Raw genomic sequence first — 13479 nt, 5'->3', positions numbered from 1 at the left:
TTTCATATCATATTGTTGAAGAACATTAAATTTACTAGCTTATATGAACTTTAACTAATGTTGTAGATGTTCAAATGACATTAAAGTTAATAGCATGATTTGAATTTGAATTTCAATTAAATTTTTCGCTGACTTCATAATTTTTATAGTTAAGGATTTAGTTTAGGGATTAAGTGTCTGGGGATGAAGTGTCTGGGGATTAAAAGTCTAGGGGATGAAGTGTCGGGGATGAAGTGTCGGGGATGAAGTGTCTGGGGATTAAGTGACTGGGAACCGTACCTGAGAAGGGCGTAAGGAAGGTAATGAAGGAGAGGATGACAACATTGCTGCTTCTCCAAAGAAAGTTGACGAAGGATTTTCAAGAGCTGTTTGTGGTATAGATAATAGCTGCTCTGTGTTACATGTGGCTGAATTTTTCCGACTTGATGACAGAGATGAACTGCCAGAAAAGGACGTAGATGCGCTGCCAATCGAAGTGCTTTCGTCATATTCTTCTTTTGGAAAAACTAGAGTAGTGGGGTATTTCATAAAATTGTCATTTTGAGCTTCGTAGTTTTCTAAGAACGAAAGTCCTTCTTTCCTGTTACGAGAAAATTCAAACAAACAAAAAATGTTAAATACCTCAGAAAAAGCCACAAACAAAAATGTATTAGAATATATTCAAAAAGTATTTTTTTTAACACGACAAAGCGAGGTAAAGACTATCGCGTGTCAGTCATGTTTCTATGCCTGTGTTTCTCTCAACGCTGGGGACACACCGGAAATAGAAAGGCTAACAGCAGACTACTATGACGTCATATTCCATGCTAATTTTATTCGGTTCGCGGGGGTCAAGACCTTTTTTCGCTGACTATACCAACACCTGACGTCATGCCGATGGAGTAGTGGTCATTGCCAGAGTGTCGTGCCAGTCCACATAAACTAATATAAGTGTAAATAAAGTACAATTTTCTATATCTAACGTTAGGCCTGAAGGCCTCAGCGGCACGAACTCTGACAGTACTGTGCCCCCTGTGTGTGGTATTTTTTTTATTATTATCTCCCTTACTAACAGCTCTCATTATCTCTATCTATCTTCGTATGGGGTAGTCCTCTGTTTTTGTGTTTGTGTATATTTTCCCATTTTCTTCATGTGTATCGTCATGTGATTAAAGTAATTATTTGTACCGCTCAATTCGTCTTTGTTGTGGTTTACGTTCATCAAAGGTTCGATAGGTGTGTCGTATACCCGCATCTGTATGAGCGAGTGTGTGTGTTCTTGCCGGCTGTGTGAGTGGTTGCGAGCGTGTATCCGGCGACATACAAGCACATAGGCTTACAGGTAGGTTCACGCACACGTGAATATACCAAAACGCACATATATAGCAACACCTACGTATACCTATTAAGTGTATATAGACATGCTCTCAGTTATATTCAACCACTATGTTTCTCTGATTTTAGCATCCATCCATCAATCCCCATATACCCGCATGTATATATATCGTACTCTGGGCATTTGCAGTGTCTCGCTGTTAGTCACACATGTACACCACTACATTAATACACTTACACATACGTACGCTTGTACTCACTTTGTAAGATGTTCCTGCAAAACACTCATCGAAGGTCGCTCAGAACGTCGTGGTCTCCAGCATTGTTCCATGAGACTGTAAGTGTCCGTGGGGCAGACACGGGGTCTCTTTAACAAGGATGGAGCATTGACACTGGATATTGTCTCGTAGATCTACAAAATATTTCAAGATATTTTTTGTTCAGATCTGTTTAGTGCAATGGTGAATTCTAACTCGCATAGTAAAAATTGGCTTTATGGTTGGTCCTAGAATTTCACACTACTTGCTGTATGGATTTACCATTCGCTTTCTTTTATTACCATTTGGCTTCCTTTTGCTGGCTAACTCGTATCTTCGAAAAGTTTTACTTTTTTTATTGCTCACTAGCAGGGTTAGTGCATTATTCTAGGATGGTTGCCTCGATGATAATTTACAAAATCATGTGGGAATTTTGTAGAATATGCTCATTGATGAAAAACTTCAAAAATTAATCGAGAGCGTATTAGGATTAATTTGTGGCTTTGCGTATTGTAACTCAAACCGAAATGATGCCACTTTAATCACTTTCTCGTAGCATTATTTATAACTCCTTTGCAAGTGAAAAGCTTACACACTTATCCAAGGTATCAATGTGCTACATCTTTTACCTCCGAATCGGAAATCGTTTTTAATGGGTCGGAAGGACTACTGTCGACGATCTGAGAAGCTCTGTCTTCAGACAGCGTGTTGAACACCCACCACATCAAGCGGGCGAAGCAAAAGACATCAGACGAGCGAGAGTAGAGACCCATCTTTACAACTTCTGGTGCTGCCCTGTTGACAGCGGGGAGAACACACAGGTTTTTGTGAGTGCATTTTCATGACTTTGCAATGCTTTTATGTGAACTCTTCTAATCCCCTATAGGTGCTTACTCCATAAATCACTGACTATTCACATTGTACAAGAAAATTATTGTATTTAGCAAACATTGATAATAATGTCATCAATGAATCTCATTATTAGCAATCTGCAGAGAGAAAAAGTAAAAGTATGAAACGTAGCACAAACAAAAGTTAAACTTCAAACTGCACCTGCGACGTGCTTCCCTTTGTTGTGGAGGAGAACTTTGTATGTGTTGAATTTCCTTGTGGGCACTTGGCTGCAGGACGTGTATATTTGCAAGTGATACAATCCAGACCTACAAAGAAAACCTTACGATAAAAGTTTATTTTTAATTTTGTTTATATGAAAATTTACGAGATTACCAGAAGAATTGAGGATATGATCATAATAACAAAGATATTTTAAACTTTTTAAAATTCTTAAGTTATTCCCAGACATCATTGAAGCATTTTAATCTTCCGTGTATGTCATTCCTGTCAGGTTGAAGTGGAACTGCCGAGAGTATGTTTGTTTCGATAACATTTTAATTAGGTAAATATATGTTGAATGTTTTATCAAAGTTTAAGTCACAACAAATATTTAATGTTTCACAAATATTTTGTAGTTTATAAAACAATTTTTAAAATTTGAAAACAAGATTAAAGGTGAACATTAATAAAACATTTTTTTTCCATGGGCATGATAAACATTTCAAAATAGTTTGCTGCAAATATTATTAAAGCGTTTTGCGAGATTATTTTGTAAATGTTTAAACGCTATCAGGTAAATAATATTGTAATTTCTTGTAACAGAGGTTTCTATTTAAATTTGGTAGAACGACCTTTTTGCATACTTGTGCTATACCTTTACAGCTTATTTTTATCATTAAATCTTGTCTCAGGCCCTGTAACTTCGACAAAAAGGAAAAAAAAAACATTAAAAGAAAAAAAGAAGCCTTGCAATTATCAGGAATTTACATTTTTTATCTAAATCGTACTTTGATTAGCAATTCAGTTGGAGTTGTAAATTTCTCGATGTAGATCGTGTCTGCGCAGAAGTCACCCAGAACAAGATTATGTGAGTGGAGATCAGCGATGACTGTAGCGATCTTTCCTAGCAGCTGAATGTAGTCTTCAACGTTGTCTCCAAGCAACCTCGTCATGACAGCACTTAAAAGGGAGCAGACTCCACCCTTCACAGGAATGCGGAAACGCTGATGAAAAATAGTATTTAGTAATCATTCATTGACTCTAAACACGTATACCATATACTAAATTAATAACAAAAGCATGCAATATAAAAAGTTAGGCTTAAATGATAGGCATGGATGATCTGAATCTTGTCAGTGGAAATTGGTTTCGAAAACAATCGTTTACTTAAAATGTCGTCAAAAAACAGCTTTCTGACAATTTACGCGGCTTGCAATGCTTTGTTTCTTTTTTGTGAATGAAAAAAATATTATTCTAATTCATAACGTTGGAAGACCTTTTCAATCACGGGCAAAATGTTAAACGATTCAGCGCTACAATTGACTTTATTTTTTGGAACTGTATCAGTTTTGCATCCTGCTTAAAAATCCTCAGAAATATTTTAGAAGGCATTGTTTTGCAACTCAAACTTTTTCTATAAATTATTTAGAATGTTAAGAAATCTCACTTACGATCTGCTTACCATTAGTTTACTTTCCTTCAGCTGATTACACATTCTGCTAAAACGATGTGTTATTGCTATTATTACTATAATACTGACTATGAAGTTTGTGATGACAACTGATGATGCTTTTAGGTATAAAATGAAAAAAATACACAATAGACTTACGATCTCAAACCTTCCACTTGACATTTTTTTCGGCAGTGTAATCAGTGGAGGTATTCCAGGTAGACAATTGTTGGTGAATAGTGGCCAAACTTCAGAAGAAAAGTATTCAGAGCATACCTCACTGATCTCTAAACATCTGTTCTGCAAGTTAAAAGAAAGCATCGGAACGATCTCTGTCATAATATCATTGAAATAATAAAAGATGTAAGGGTCTGATCAAGGTTATTCAAAAGCCGTTACACTCTCCAAACAGTCACCAACTATCCTATGGTTAATCGCTGTACATTGCTCAAGACCTGAGACGAATATACAAGAGATTATTCGGTGACTAATGCAAAACTTCTCACTAGCAACCCATATAGAACAACATATATAAGTTCGTTCATTTCTACATCGTGTGTAACAACTAAAAAAAGCTGATGAATATCAGACTAAACATCGCAGTAATGATCCATTGGGCTTAAGAAAATCAAAAGCCTTTAAAGTTACAAGAAAGTTAATTTTTACAATGGAATAAGGTGGCAACCCTTTCTTCCTTTTTGAACTTTACTTACATTTTGATTATTGTCTTCTCATGTTTTGCTTTTTATATGCTTTATGGTAAAATACTTTAAAATAATGCGTTCCTGGGTATCAGTATTTAAGGTTGAAGGCCCGAAATCAAAAGGAAATAATTTTGGGTGAATTAAAAAAGTCGAAAAATAAATTTAATAATTTATTAAGTTTGATAAATTATATTTTGTTACTTTAACTTTGTTGTTAAACTTATTATATGTAAGCCTGTACATTTTATCTATTAAGTACTGAACTGCACTTAACCACACAAAAAGTAGATTTTTACTCAAAAAGGACCAGAAATGTGTTTGTTGCATAGTTTGCTCAACGTTTGTACTTACCAAAGATTCTTCATCTTTATTGACAGAAGATTTTAAATATTCACTGTTTTCATATGAATCATCTGAAAAGAAAAACAAACACGTGAGTCTTTGAATGGAAAAATAATTGTGTTTTCAGTTTAGTATGGTTTTAAATAATTAATGTTACTCGCTTGAATTTAACAACGATAACTATCATTCAGAGCTGTCGCTTCATTATTGCTTACCAATGTTTCCAAAGTACGTGTCTTGAATTGAAGCTACAAGACCCTGAAAAGGACCAAAGAAAGAAAAAGGTTAGGGCTGCTAAGATGATTACCACAAATAAGCGCTTAGCTTTCTTTTTCTTTCTCTCTTTCACTGTACGAGGAATAATTAATTTTGTTTTCCTGTGAGCGTTATGTTTGTTGGTTTGTGTGCACCGTTTTTGTTAGCCCTAGATAAGCACTGAAAAAAGACGAAGAAAACCAAAACGACTGTAGGTATCGGACTAATCACAAAGCTATAGGCGAGCAATACACAGAGTTTAATTAAGCTTTTTTCAGTATACAGAAATCTTTGCCAGTTTTTTAGTTCTGTGAAAAAAGAAATAACATAATTAACATGAAGTTTACAGAAACTTTATATTTTGCTGTCAATTATTGACACACTTCAAAGCTATTTTTTTGCGTGGTGGCATATTATGGAATACCAATTTATTCTATTACAAGTAAAGCATTCAGTTGGTTTGGTAAGTAGTTTAGTTTTATGTATACATAAAGATCAAAGAACAAAATCTTGTTTTCCATTTCTTGCGAAATATACTTTGGCTTTTAGATGGCAGGAAATATATTTTGATCATATTATTAATATCTTAATAAGACATTCAGATATTTGAATGTTAAGATTAAACAATGGTACGAACAAGGGGTCTGTATATCTGTTATTTTAGAAATTTATAGAAATTTAAAAAAAATCCTTACTGGAGAGATATAAAACGCTTTAAACTCATTACAATTGTTACATGCAAAATAAAAAAAAAAGAAAATATAAACAATTAACTTACTTTTTAATGGACAGTGTTACTTTTGTGAATGTAGGTGAATATATCCAAAGGAATGAATGATAACCATGCTTAATGCTTAACAGAATGTTATAGGCATGGAATTTTAGAAACAAAACAAACTAAATGGATAATGCGTTTCATCATCTGCAAGTTTCTTCTCTAGAACTACAAGCTATCATTCTTTTTTTTAATGCATAGATCAGTTTAAAGAAATGTCGTCGTTCTTCATTACCTTTTGATGGTCTGTTGCTGATTCCCCTTCATTGCAGAGATCTGGAAATGGCACATCCACCATGCCTGTAACATACAAGAAGACATGACTATGGAAGCCACGGAAGCTTTTGTATTAATTGTTTTTTAAAAACTCTCTAAGAATAGTTTTTGTTCGTATTTAGTGCAAATTGTTTTATTAGATATTCTAGTAATATAGCCTACTGAAAAACAGGGGTTTAATGGTAAAGGATGTAAGTCCTATATACCTCATTATGGGTCATATGATTTTAGCATTCTTTACTAAATGGGGTCTTTATTACATCATTACATGTGCTTAATTAAAATCTAAAGATGCCACCCACATGAATCTGCTAGTATGTTTATAAATGTATTAGTAAAATATGCTGGGGAATGTAAGATTTATGGACTCGATGTGGACTTGCTAATCACTAAAAGGTACATGAGGGACAAGAACCGCATTCGTTCATGTAAAGACTTTGCAAACGAATGTGTCGTAGTCTAATCACAGGTTAATCCTTTAGAAAAAAATTTACCATATATTTGACCTTTGTTATTGTGAAGTCCTGGAATGTACCTGAGCAGTTGTTCCCGAGTGCTTTCTATAAAGCCAAATGAGGTATAAACTTGTTTCCTTAATCTTGTAAGTCCGTCTGGCGGCCTTTCTTTTTATTTTTGGATAACTATAATGCAGCTCAGTTTTCTTAGTCAAAAAAGTGTAATATCGATTTAACAGAAAATTTGAACGCTGGATTAAAAATCATTTGCTACAAACAAACAAAAAAATTTTTTTTTTGCTTTTTTTTGTTTGTTTGGTTTTTTTTTTGTATTAGAGATACCTCTTTTCCCAAAACTGTATAACAAATAATTAGAAACAGACTACTGCTTAACCTTCACACATCTGCTCGGCGAAAGGGCGTAATACACTGCTGACGTCCTTTATCTCTGAGAGACGTGACATAGGCTTTGGATTTGTGAGATGAAGAATGACTTCGTAAACAGCATCAGGAATGCACACTTCATCGCACAGTGTTATCCTGCCAGTAATCACCTAGGACCAAAAGTGTTCCGAACTTTCAAATTGTATGCAAAGCTAAATAATATTACTTGATGGTATTTAATAAAGACAAGTTAATAAACCACAAAATCTCTCTGTTATCTATACAGTGAAACCTCGGTTAACGAACTTAATCCGTTCTGGAAAGCTGTTCGTTATCCGAAATGTTCGTTATCCGAAACAATTGTTTCCATAAGAAATAAAGGAAATAGATTTAATTGGTTCCCAGCCCCTGTTGACTCGCTAATGTTTGAAAGTTACAGGCTATATAGGTATTTGTTTTAATGAGAACAGTTATAATACAATATAAATCGAGTTAAATAAACATAGAAACATTAACGAAAGCATTTAAACATAAGAAAATTTGCCGTTTTGACGGCGTGAGTGGATGGAGGTTTGGGGAGGAAGGGGTGGAATTACTGCTTGGATTTCCCCTCCATGAGCACGTGACATTGTAAAATCGGGGGTGACTTCCCTTTTCTGAAGCTTTGAGGTTAAAGGAAAAAACGTGTCCAGTGTCAGCTTCTGCCTTTTTTGTAAAACTCTTCGGTAATACGACATCACATATCCGACAGACTCATGCCACCTTCATACTTTGAAATCATTTTCTTTTTCAATTCATTTGTTGGCCGATTCCTTGTCATTACCTCACTACTATTGCTCTTAATCTTCTTTGGAGCCATGATTGAGGATTATCTTACTAAAATAAAGCACAAAAATCACTAAACAAGAAGGATGCGCATAGAAAAGGAACGACTGATCGTAACTGTGTCTCGAGCGCGAATGATGACATGCTGGTCGGTCACGTGTGGTTCACGTGGCTGTTCGTTATCCGGAATTTTGTTCACTATCCGAGACAAACTTTTAGCGAAATTTTTGTTCGTTAACCGAAATATTCGCTATCCGAGGCGTTCCCTAACCGAGGTTCCACTGTATAATTATCTAACTACTAATAATTTCCTGTTCTTTTAAGAAAGCTTAAATGCAAAATTATATCAGTAATAATACCATTAATCATTATCATCATTTGGTTGGTTAGTTGGTCGGTTGACTTAGTAAGAAAGTACATAAACCTTTAAAATATTTCGCGTTATAAAGGAGTTGTGGGAAAAAGAATAACCCATGAGAAAACCCCCAACTTCACTGGTGTCGCAAACTTATCAATATAACCATCATCGCCGTACACACTCTCTTAGACAAGGTTTTCAAGAAAGCACGACGCAAATAAACTTTCAAGCATAAAATGAACTACTCACGAAATTCATTCAGATCGAGGTAGTATTTTATAAACACATAGGTTTTAAAGTGAGTGTTGAAAATGAAACTGCAGAGAACTCTATAGCCTTTATTCTTAATGGGGGAAGTTGCTGACACCGTGGAAGTGATACTCCTTGAGAGAGAGAGATGGCAACTGTCTCTTCAACCCAATTCACTGGCACCAGACGTACCAGTCTCATGGGAGATAGGATAAGACGCCGCAAAGATGAACGTAAATGGAACCGGTTTTGCACCCCTGTCAGAAGATGCTTAACTGCATACCCGATCCACTCCGTTAGGTTAGTCACACAGTTTTTCTTTTGTTTCAAACTACTTCTCTCACCTTAAAGAACCAACCAGAAAGCTTAAAAGTAACGAGCAGAGGCCCACCAGAGACCAATCAAAAACCTGTCTATGCTGCGGAACAAGTCCTTCGTCTTCTGCTCTGTGTAAGAGATACTAAGGAGTCTCTTGAACCACTTCATTTTGTAAGTCTAAAGCTATCATCTAAAAAACTGGTAACCAAGGTATTTTTTAAGGACTGCGACTCCCACGATTGTATCCCGTTCATTTGCTAGATACAATGTTTTTAACATGACATAACTGTTGTTCATGATTTTCTGTTCAGCATATCTTTAACAGTACTCCTGCTTGCTTCTATGCTAGCTGTTCCTCTGTGCTGATGGTGTCAAGGATGAGTCTTCTTTTAGACAGAACATGGTCTTGCTTGTAACAGACACATAAGTTATTCAAGAGTACGCAGTTAAACCAAACTCATATAAAACCTGCTGGACATGCGTTTTACAAGTTGTTAGATATCTCACCATTTCCATCAGTTTAGTGTCATCTTTCTCAAATCAGCATAAGCAGCCTGCCATTGTGTCAGAAACCTCGTAGATAATGACCAACCATCCACATGTCAGATCATTTTGGAAAACAAGCACTGTGTCAGGGTCTCAGGGCACTCCATCTTGTAGGGATGAAAGAACAGTTAAAATCTGCAGAGATAAAGAAATAATATTCTAAGATCGATGTGTAGAAGAGCATGCAGAAACCACCAATGCAAAAATGTATCATGTTAAAAAACCCTAGCTTTTGACTAAGTGCAGGCAAACACTTGATCTGAAATGTAATAGTTTACTGTACACACATTCCAGCAAACATACCTCGAACTGTCTCCCTTGAGAGTTTGCGACGTTCATCAGTTCCACTCAGCTTCACCTTGCCGCTGGCGGTAATAAAATAGGTTTGCAGCCGTACAGGTCCCGTGTGACAATGTTGTTGCTATGGAGAAAACAGATTCCTTCGATGCGTCGACCAAGAATTTAACATCTGTCTGGATGCAAAACAACAAAAATAAATTCGTTTTCTTTTTGTAAATGAGTATTTACTATTGCTAATCATACAAAAAGAAGCAGATTTTTGTTTTGGTTATCTGCAGCGTATAATAGCAATTTTTAAAATCTAACAATCTGAATTGAAATCAAGTCTTAAGTAATTAAGAAAAAACTTCCGATATGATGTAATAATTAATTATGAAAAAAATGCATACCAAGCTAAAAATGAAATCAAGCCAACAAAATTTAATTGCTATACTATAAAACAAAATTTACGTTTTCAAGGAAGAAACAATCGTCATGTCTGCTTTTGTTGACAAGAACTGTCTGTAAGGCACTGTCAGATAATCCTCAGTGATGTAGAATATCGCCACGATAGATCGTTGAAAGCTTTGGAGCTGTACCACGTGAGGATGTCGAAGCTCTTTTAGAAGTCGAAGCTTCATTAATTTCTCGCCCGACAGCTACAACGAATGCCACCCTCGTGTTCTTCGCCGAAGACACAACACGTGAGACAAAACGTGGTTGTCATGACTACCAAAGGTGTGTCACCACTTTCCAGCCATTGTCGCAAGTTTCCTTGTTCATAACTTGCCCTGATTTGTAGAAGCGGTACAGACAGATCTTGCGTATAGCAACACCAGCCTTTCTCCCAGAATTGTGACTATGTCTGTTTTCCTTTTGTCAAGTACAAGATCTATTACTGTAAACATCAATATTTACAAGACCTCATACAAAAGTATATATATAGCCTTATCTAATGTAGATTAGGATGCATCACACTATACTTTTACACTGTGTGCACTACCTAAGGACTTTTAAAAATTGTAACCCCTACTTACTTATGTGTGTCAAATGATGTTGCAATATTATTACCCAGCAAACACGCAGATTCGGCCAAGCTTTTAACATTAGCCTAAGCTTGGCCGAATGTTGCTTGTTGCTGGGTACTAATGCTGCCTTCTGTGTCTCAGAAAAAAGAGTGTGAATGAGATGTATTATTAGGTCAGAGGGCTAAGTGAAAACTTAGGACAAGAGCAATAAACATTGCACAAATTTAAAAAAAGTAAGCAGAAGAGTGAAGGAAGATTGATTTTCTTTGTTCTTATCGGTAACAATAACCACATTAGGATACAACTACACAATTGTTTTGTTTTATGCTTCATTTGTAAACAAAATGCTCTATCTTCATGTGCTATTACCATGCTCTTTTTTACTGTATATCTATTTATCTAGTTATTCAGCCTTTCTATTTACAATCGAGATCTAGTAGTCTATCGAATATTGCAGCTTTTTGTTGTCTCAAAATAAGACCAGTAGTGTTTTTAACAGGGTATATAGCATGCTCGTTCTTACATCGTATCCAGACGTACCAGGCTTGTGATTGCCTCCTTATGAAAAACTTATTGTGATGAAAAAGAAGGGTTGTTAGTTTCCAAGTGCCCAACGTTTGGTTTGTTGTCGAGATACGAAAGTGACTGCAAGATAAACAGGTCCCATTATTTAGGTTTTCAAGAACTTGAAGAAGAAAGTTTGAAACTGTATGTCCACGTCCTCTGCGAAATACCCATTATATGTTTCAAAATGAAGTTGAAAGCTTTGTAAAAATATGCTCACTATTTCTATATAGCTTAGAATAAAGAATACAAAAACTGATGATGTAATTTATATGTTTAAAAAAAAATATTATTTACCAATAGATTTAAAAGAGGAGAGATGAGGGGAAATTTTACTAACATTATGAGGAAACATCCCTTCTGACTTTCATGTATGCAGCGGAGGGACAATTGAGTCAAAATTTGCAGTACATTCTTTAGGGGTAAGAAGAAACTAACTGATTATTTTAATTTAAAAGCATTGCCCGCAATAAAAAAGTGTCTGTAAGAAAAACAGTTTTCATCTGAAACGGGAGTAAACCGATATTTTCTCCTCTAACTTAGCACACCATTGTCGTTTCTTGGATCATAAATAATATAGCCTTGCATCCCGTTACCCCCTTCTTTAGTTAACGGCCGATAGAAATAGAATGCATAAAGCAGGTATTAAGATACTAAATCTCATTAGTAGTTTTTTTTATGCCGTTTACCAAAGGCTACTCTTGCCCCCGAGTATATCTTTAAACTTTAAAAAAAAACGTAATTGGATCCTCCAAGTCCTACTGTCTCTCGAAACGAGTCTAACATATATCCACGAAAATCTCGACCATTATTACTCAAGCTCAACTAATTACTCTAATATTAAGTGCCTTACCCTAAAATGGAACATGAAAAGAACGCAAAGGTGAACCAAAGAAGTGATGATTGCATGATGAATTGATGATGATTGATATGATGATATGGATGATTGATGTATGATGTTTGATGATATCGGATGATTGTAGGATGATGATGATGATATGATGATGATGATCTGTAGACAACGTTACATAAGATTGTGTGACTGGCATGATATTTCGGCAAGTATCTTACGTTGACAGTTCATAACATAAGCTATAATATATCTTATCAATGATTATTGTTTTATGCTTCCAAAAAAGAAGTAAAGACCACAAATTTAAATATTGGCTATAATATTATTTTAGAGGTTTGTCCTCAGCTCCTCTGACTGTACAACCTATTCATCTTGAAAGCTCTCCAGGACATACACAAGAAACGGTCGTTTCGTGCGAGCTGAACACAATAAAGAAATTGAATTTGGAAAGCATGATTAATGATCAATTTGATTATTAGTCTGTTTATTTCTACCTATTTGTTAGGACATTGAACTACTCCAAAATTTCTATACTTAGATAATCATGTTTTTTGTTGAATATTTCGCACCGGGATGAGAATACCAGTTAACGATATGACCTAATGCGAGACTCTCTCCGGCTCTAGTGCTTGGATTGCGAGTACACAAATGTTTTCTTCTTTTTTGAGTTGGGGACTTCTCTGCCACGTTGAATAGAACTTCCGTCTCAACAGTAGACAAGTCTGTTACATTTCTTAGGTAGTGTCATACACAATAGACAAAGTTGCTCAAACGAAATCATTGAGACTTTCTTACCACAATCTTGGCCACCAGCGATTATTTAGGTAAAAAACTGCATAATGTTTCCGTGCCAATCCTTCTTAAAAGCTACTACGGACAAATCCCTTCAGGTACATAATATGGTATCTGTCATGTTGTATTACAACCCTTGTCCATTCCTACTTAACTCTATGTGTATCTCTACTTACTGAAAAAGAATGAAATATGACACAAGTAGCTCTATTATTTTAGTTCTGTTCACTTGTTCCTTTGTGAATGAGCTAGTTTCTGATATGGTTGATATTTTTTACATCTTTTTCTCCATGTATACACAGAGGATTAAAACAGTAATCAAGTCATCATTTATTCTATGATACTCCTTACTTGATAATGATGTCGGCCTTCTAGTCGCTGAGTGACGTCGCATCTATCTCT

The 13479-nt window shown here is 35.5% G+C and overlaps 1 protein-coding gene across 1 annotated transcript; it reads right to left on the bottom strand.

The window, feature by feature from the left end:
• Positions 1–258: 258 nt before the first annotated feature.
• LOC112567457 (receptor-interacting serine/threonine-protein kinase 1-like) lies at positions 259–7514 on the bottom strand. Its single transcript, XM_025244147.1, has 9 exons — positions 6386–7514; positions 5336–5378; positions 5130–5191; positions 4234–4374; positions 3413–3628; positions 2625–2731; positions 2201–2366; positions 1575–1726; positions 259–580 (listed from the first exon to the last, which is right to left on the bottom strand). The coding sequence occupies exons 1-9, from the start codon at positions 6446–6448 to the stop codon at positions 259–261; spliced, it is 1272 nt and encodes a 423-aa protein (XP_025099932.1). The 5' UTR covers positions 6449–7514.
• Positions 7515–13479: the final 5965 nt, after the last annotated feature.

Source organism: Pomacea canaliculata, linkage group LG7 (assembly GCF_003073045.1).
Source record: "Pomacea canaliculata isolate SZHN2017 linkage group LG7, ASM307304v1, whole genome shotgun sequence".
Taxonomy (NCBI): Eukaryota; Metazoa; Mollusca; class Gastropoda; order Architaenioglossa; family Ampullariidae; genus Pomacea; species Pomacea canaliculata.
This window is presented reverse-complemented; position numbering and strand designations above follow the sequence as displayed.

Bases quoted from the DNA above. Each gene is read 5' to 3' on its own strand.
- LOC112567457 (XM_025244147.1), bottom strand. From the start codon at position 6,448: ATGGTGGATGTGCCATTTCCAGATCTCTGCAATGAAGGGGAATCAGCA. The intron at 3,629-4,233 runs GTAAGTCTATTG...ATTTTTCATCAG, and splicing joins CAAGTGGAAGGTTTGAGATC to CGTTTCCGCATTCCTGTGAA. The intron at 2,732-3,412 runs GTACGATTTAGA...TTTTCTTTGTAG, and splicing joins CAACTGAATTGCTAATCAAA to GTCTGGATTGTATCACTTGC.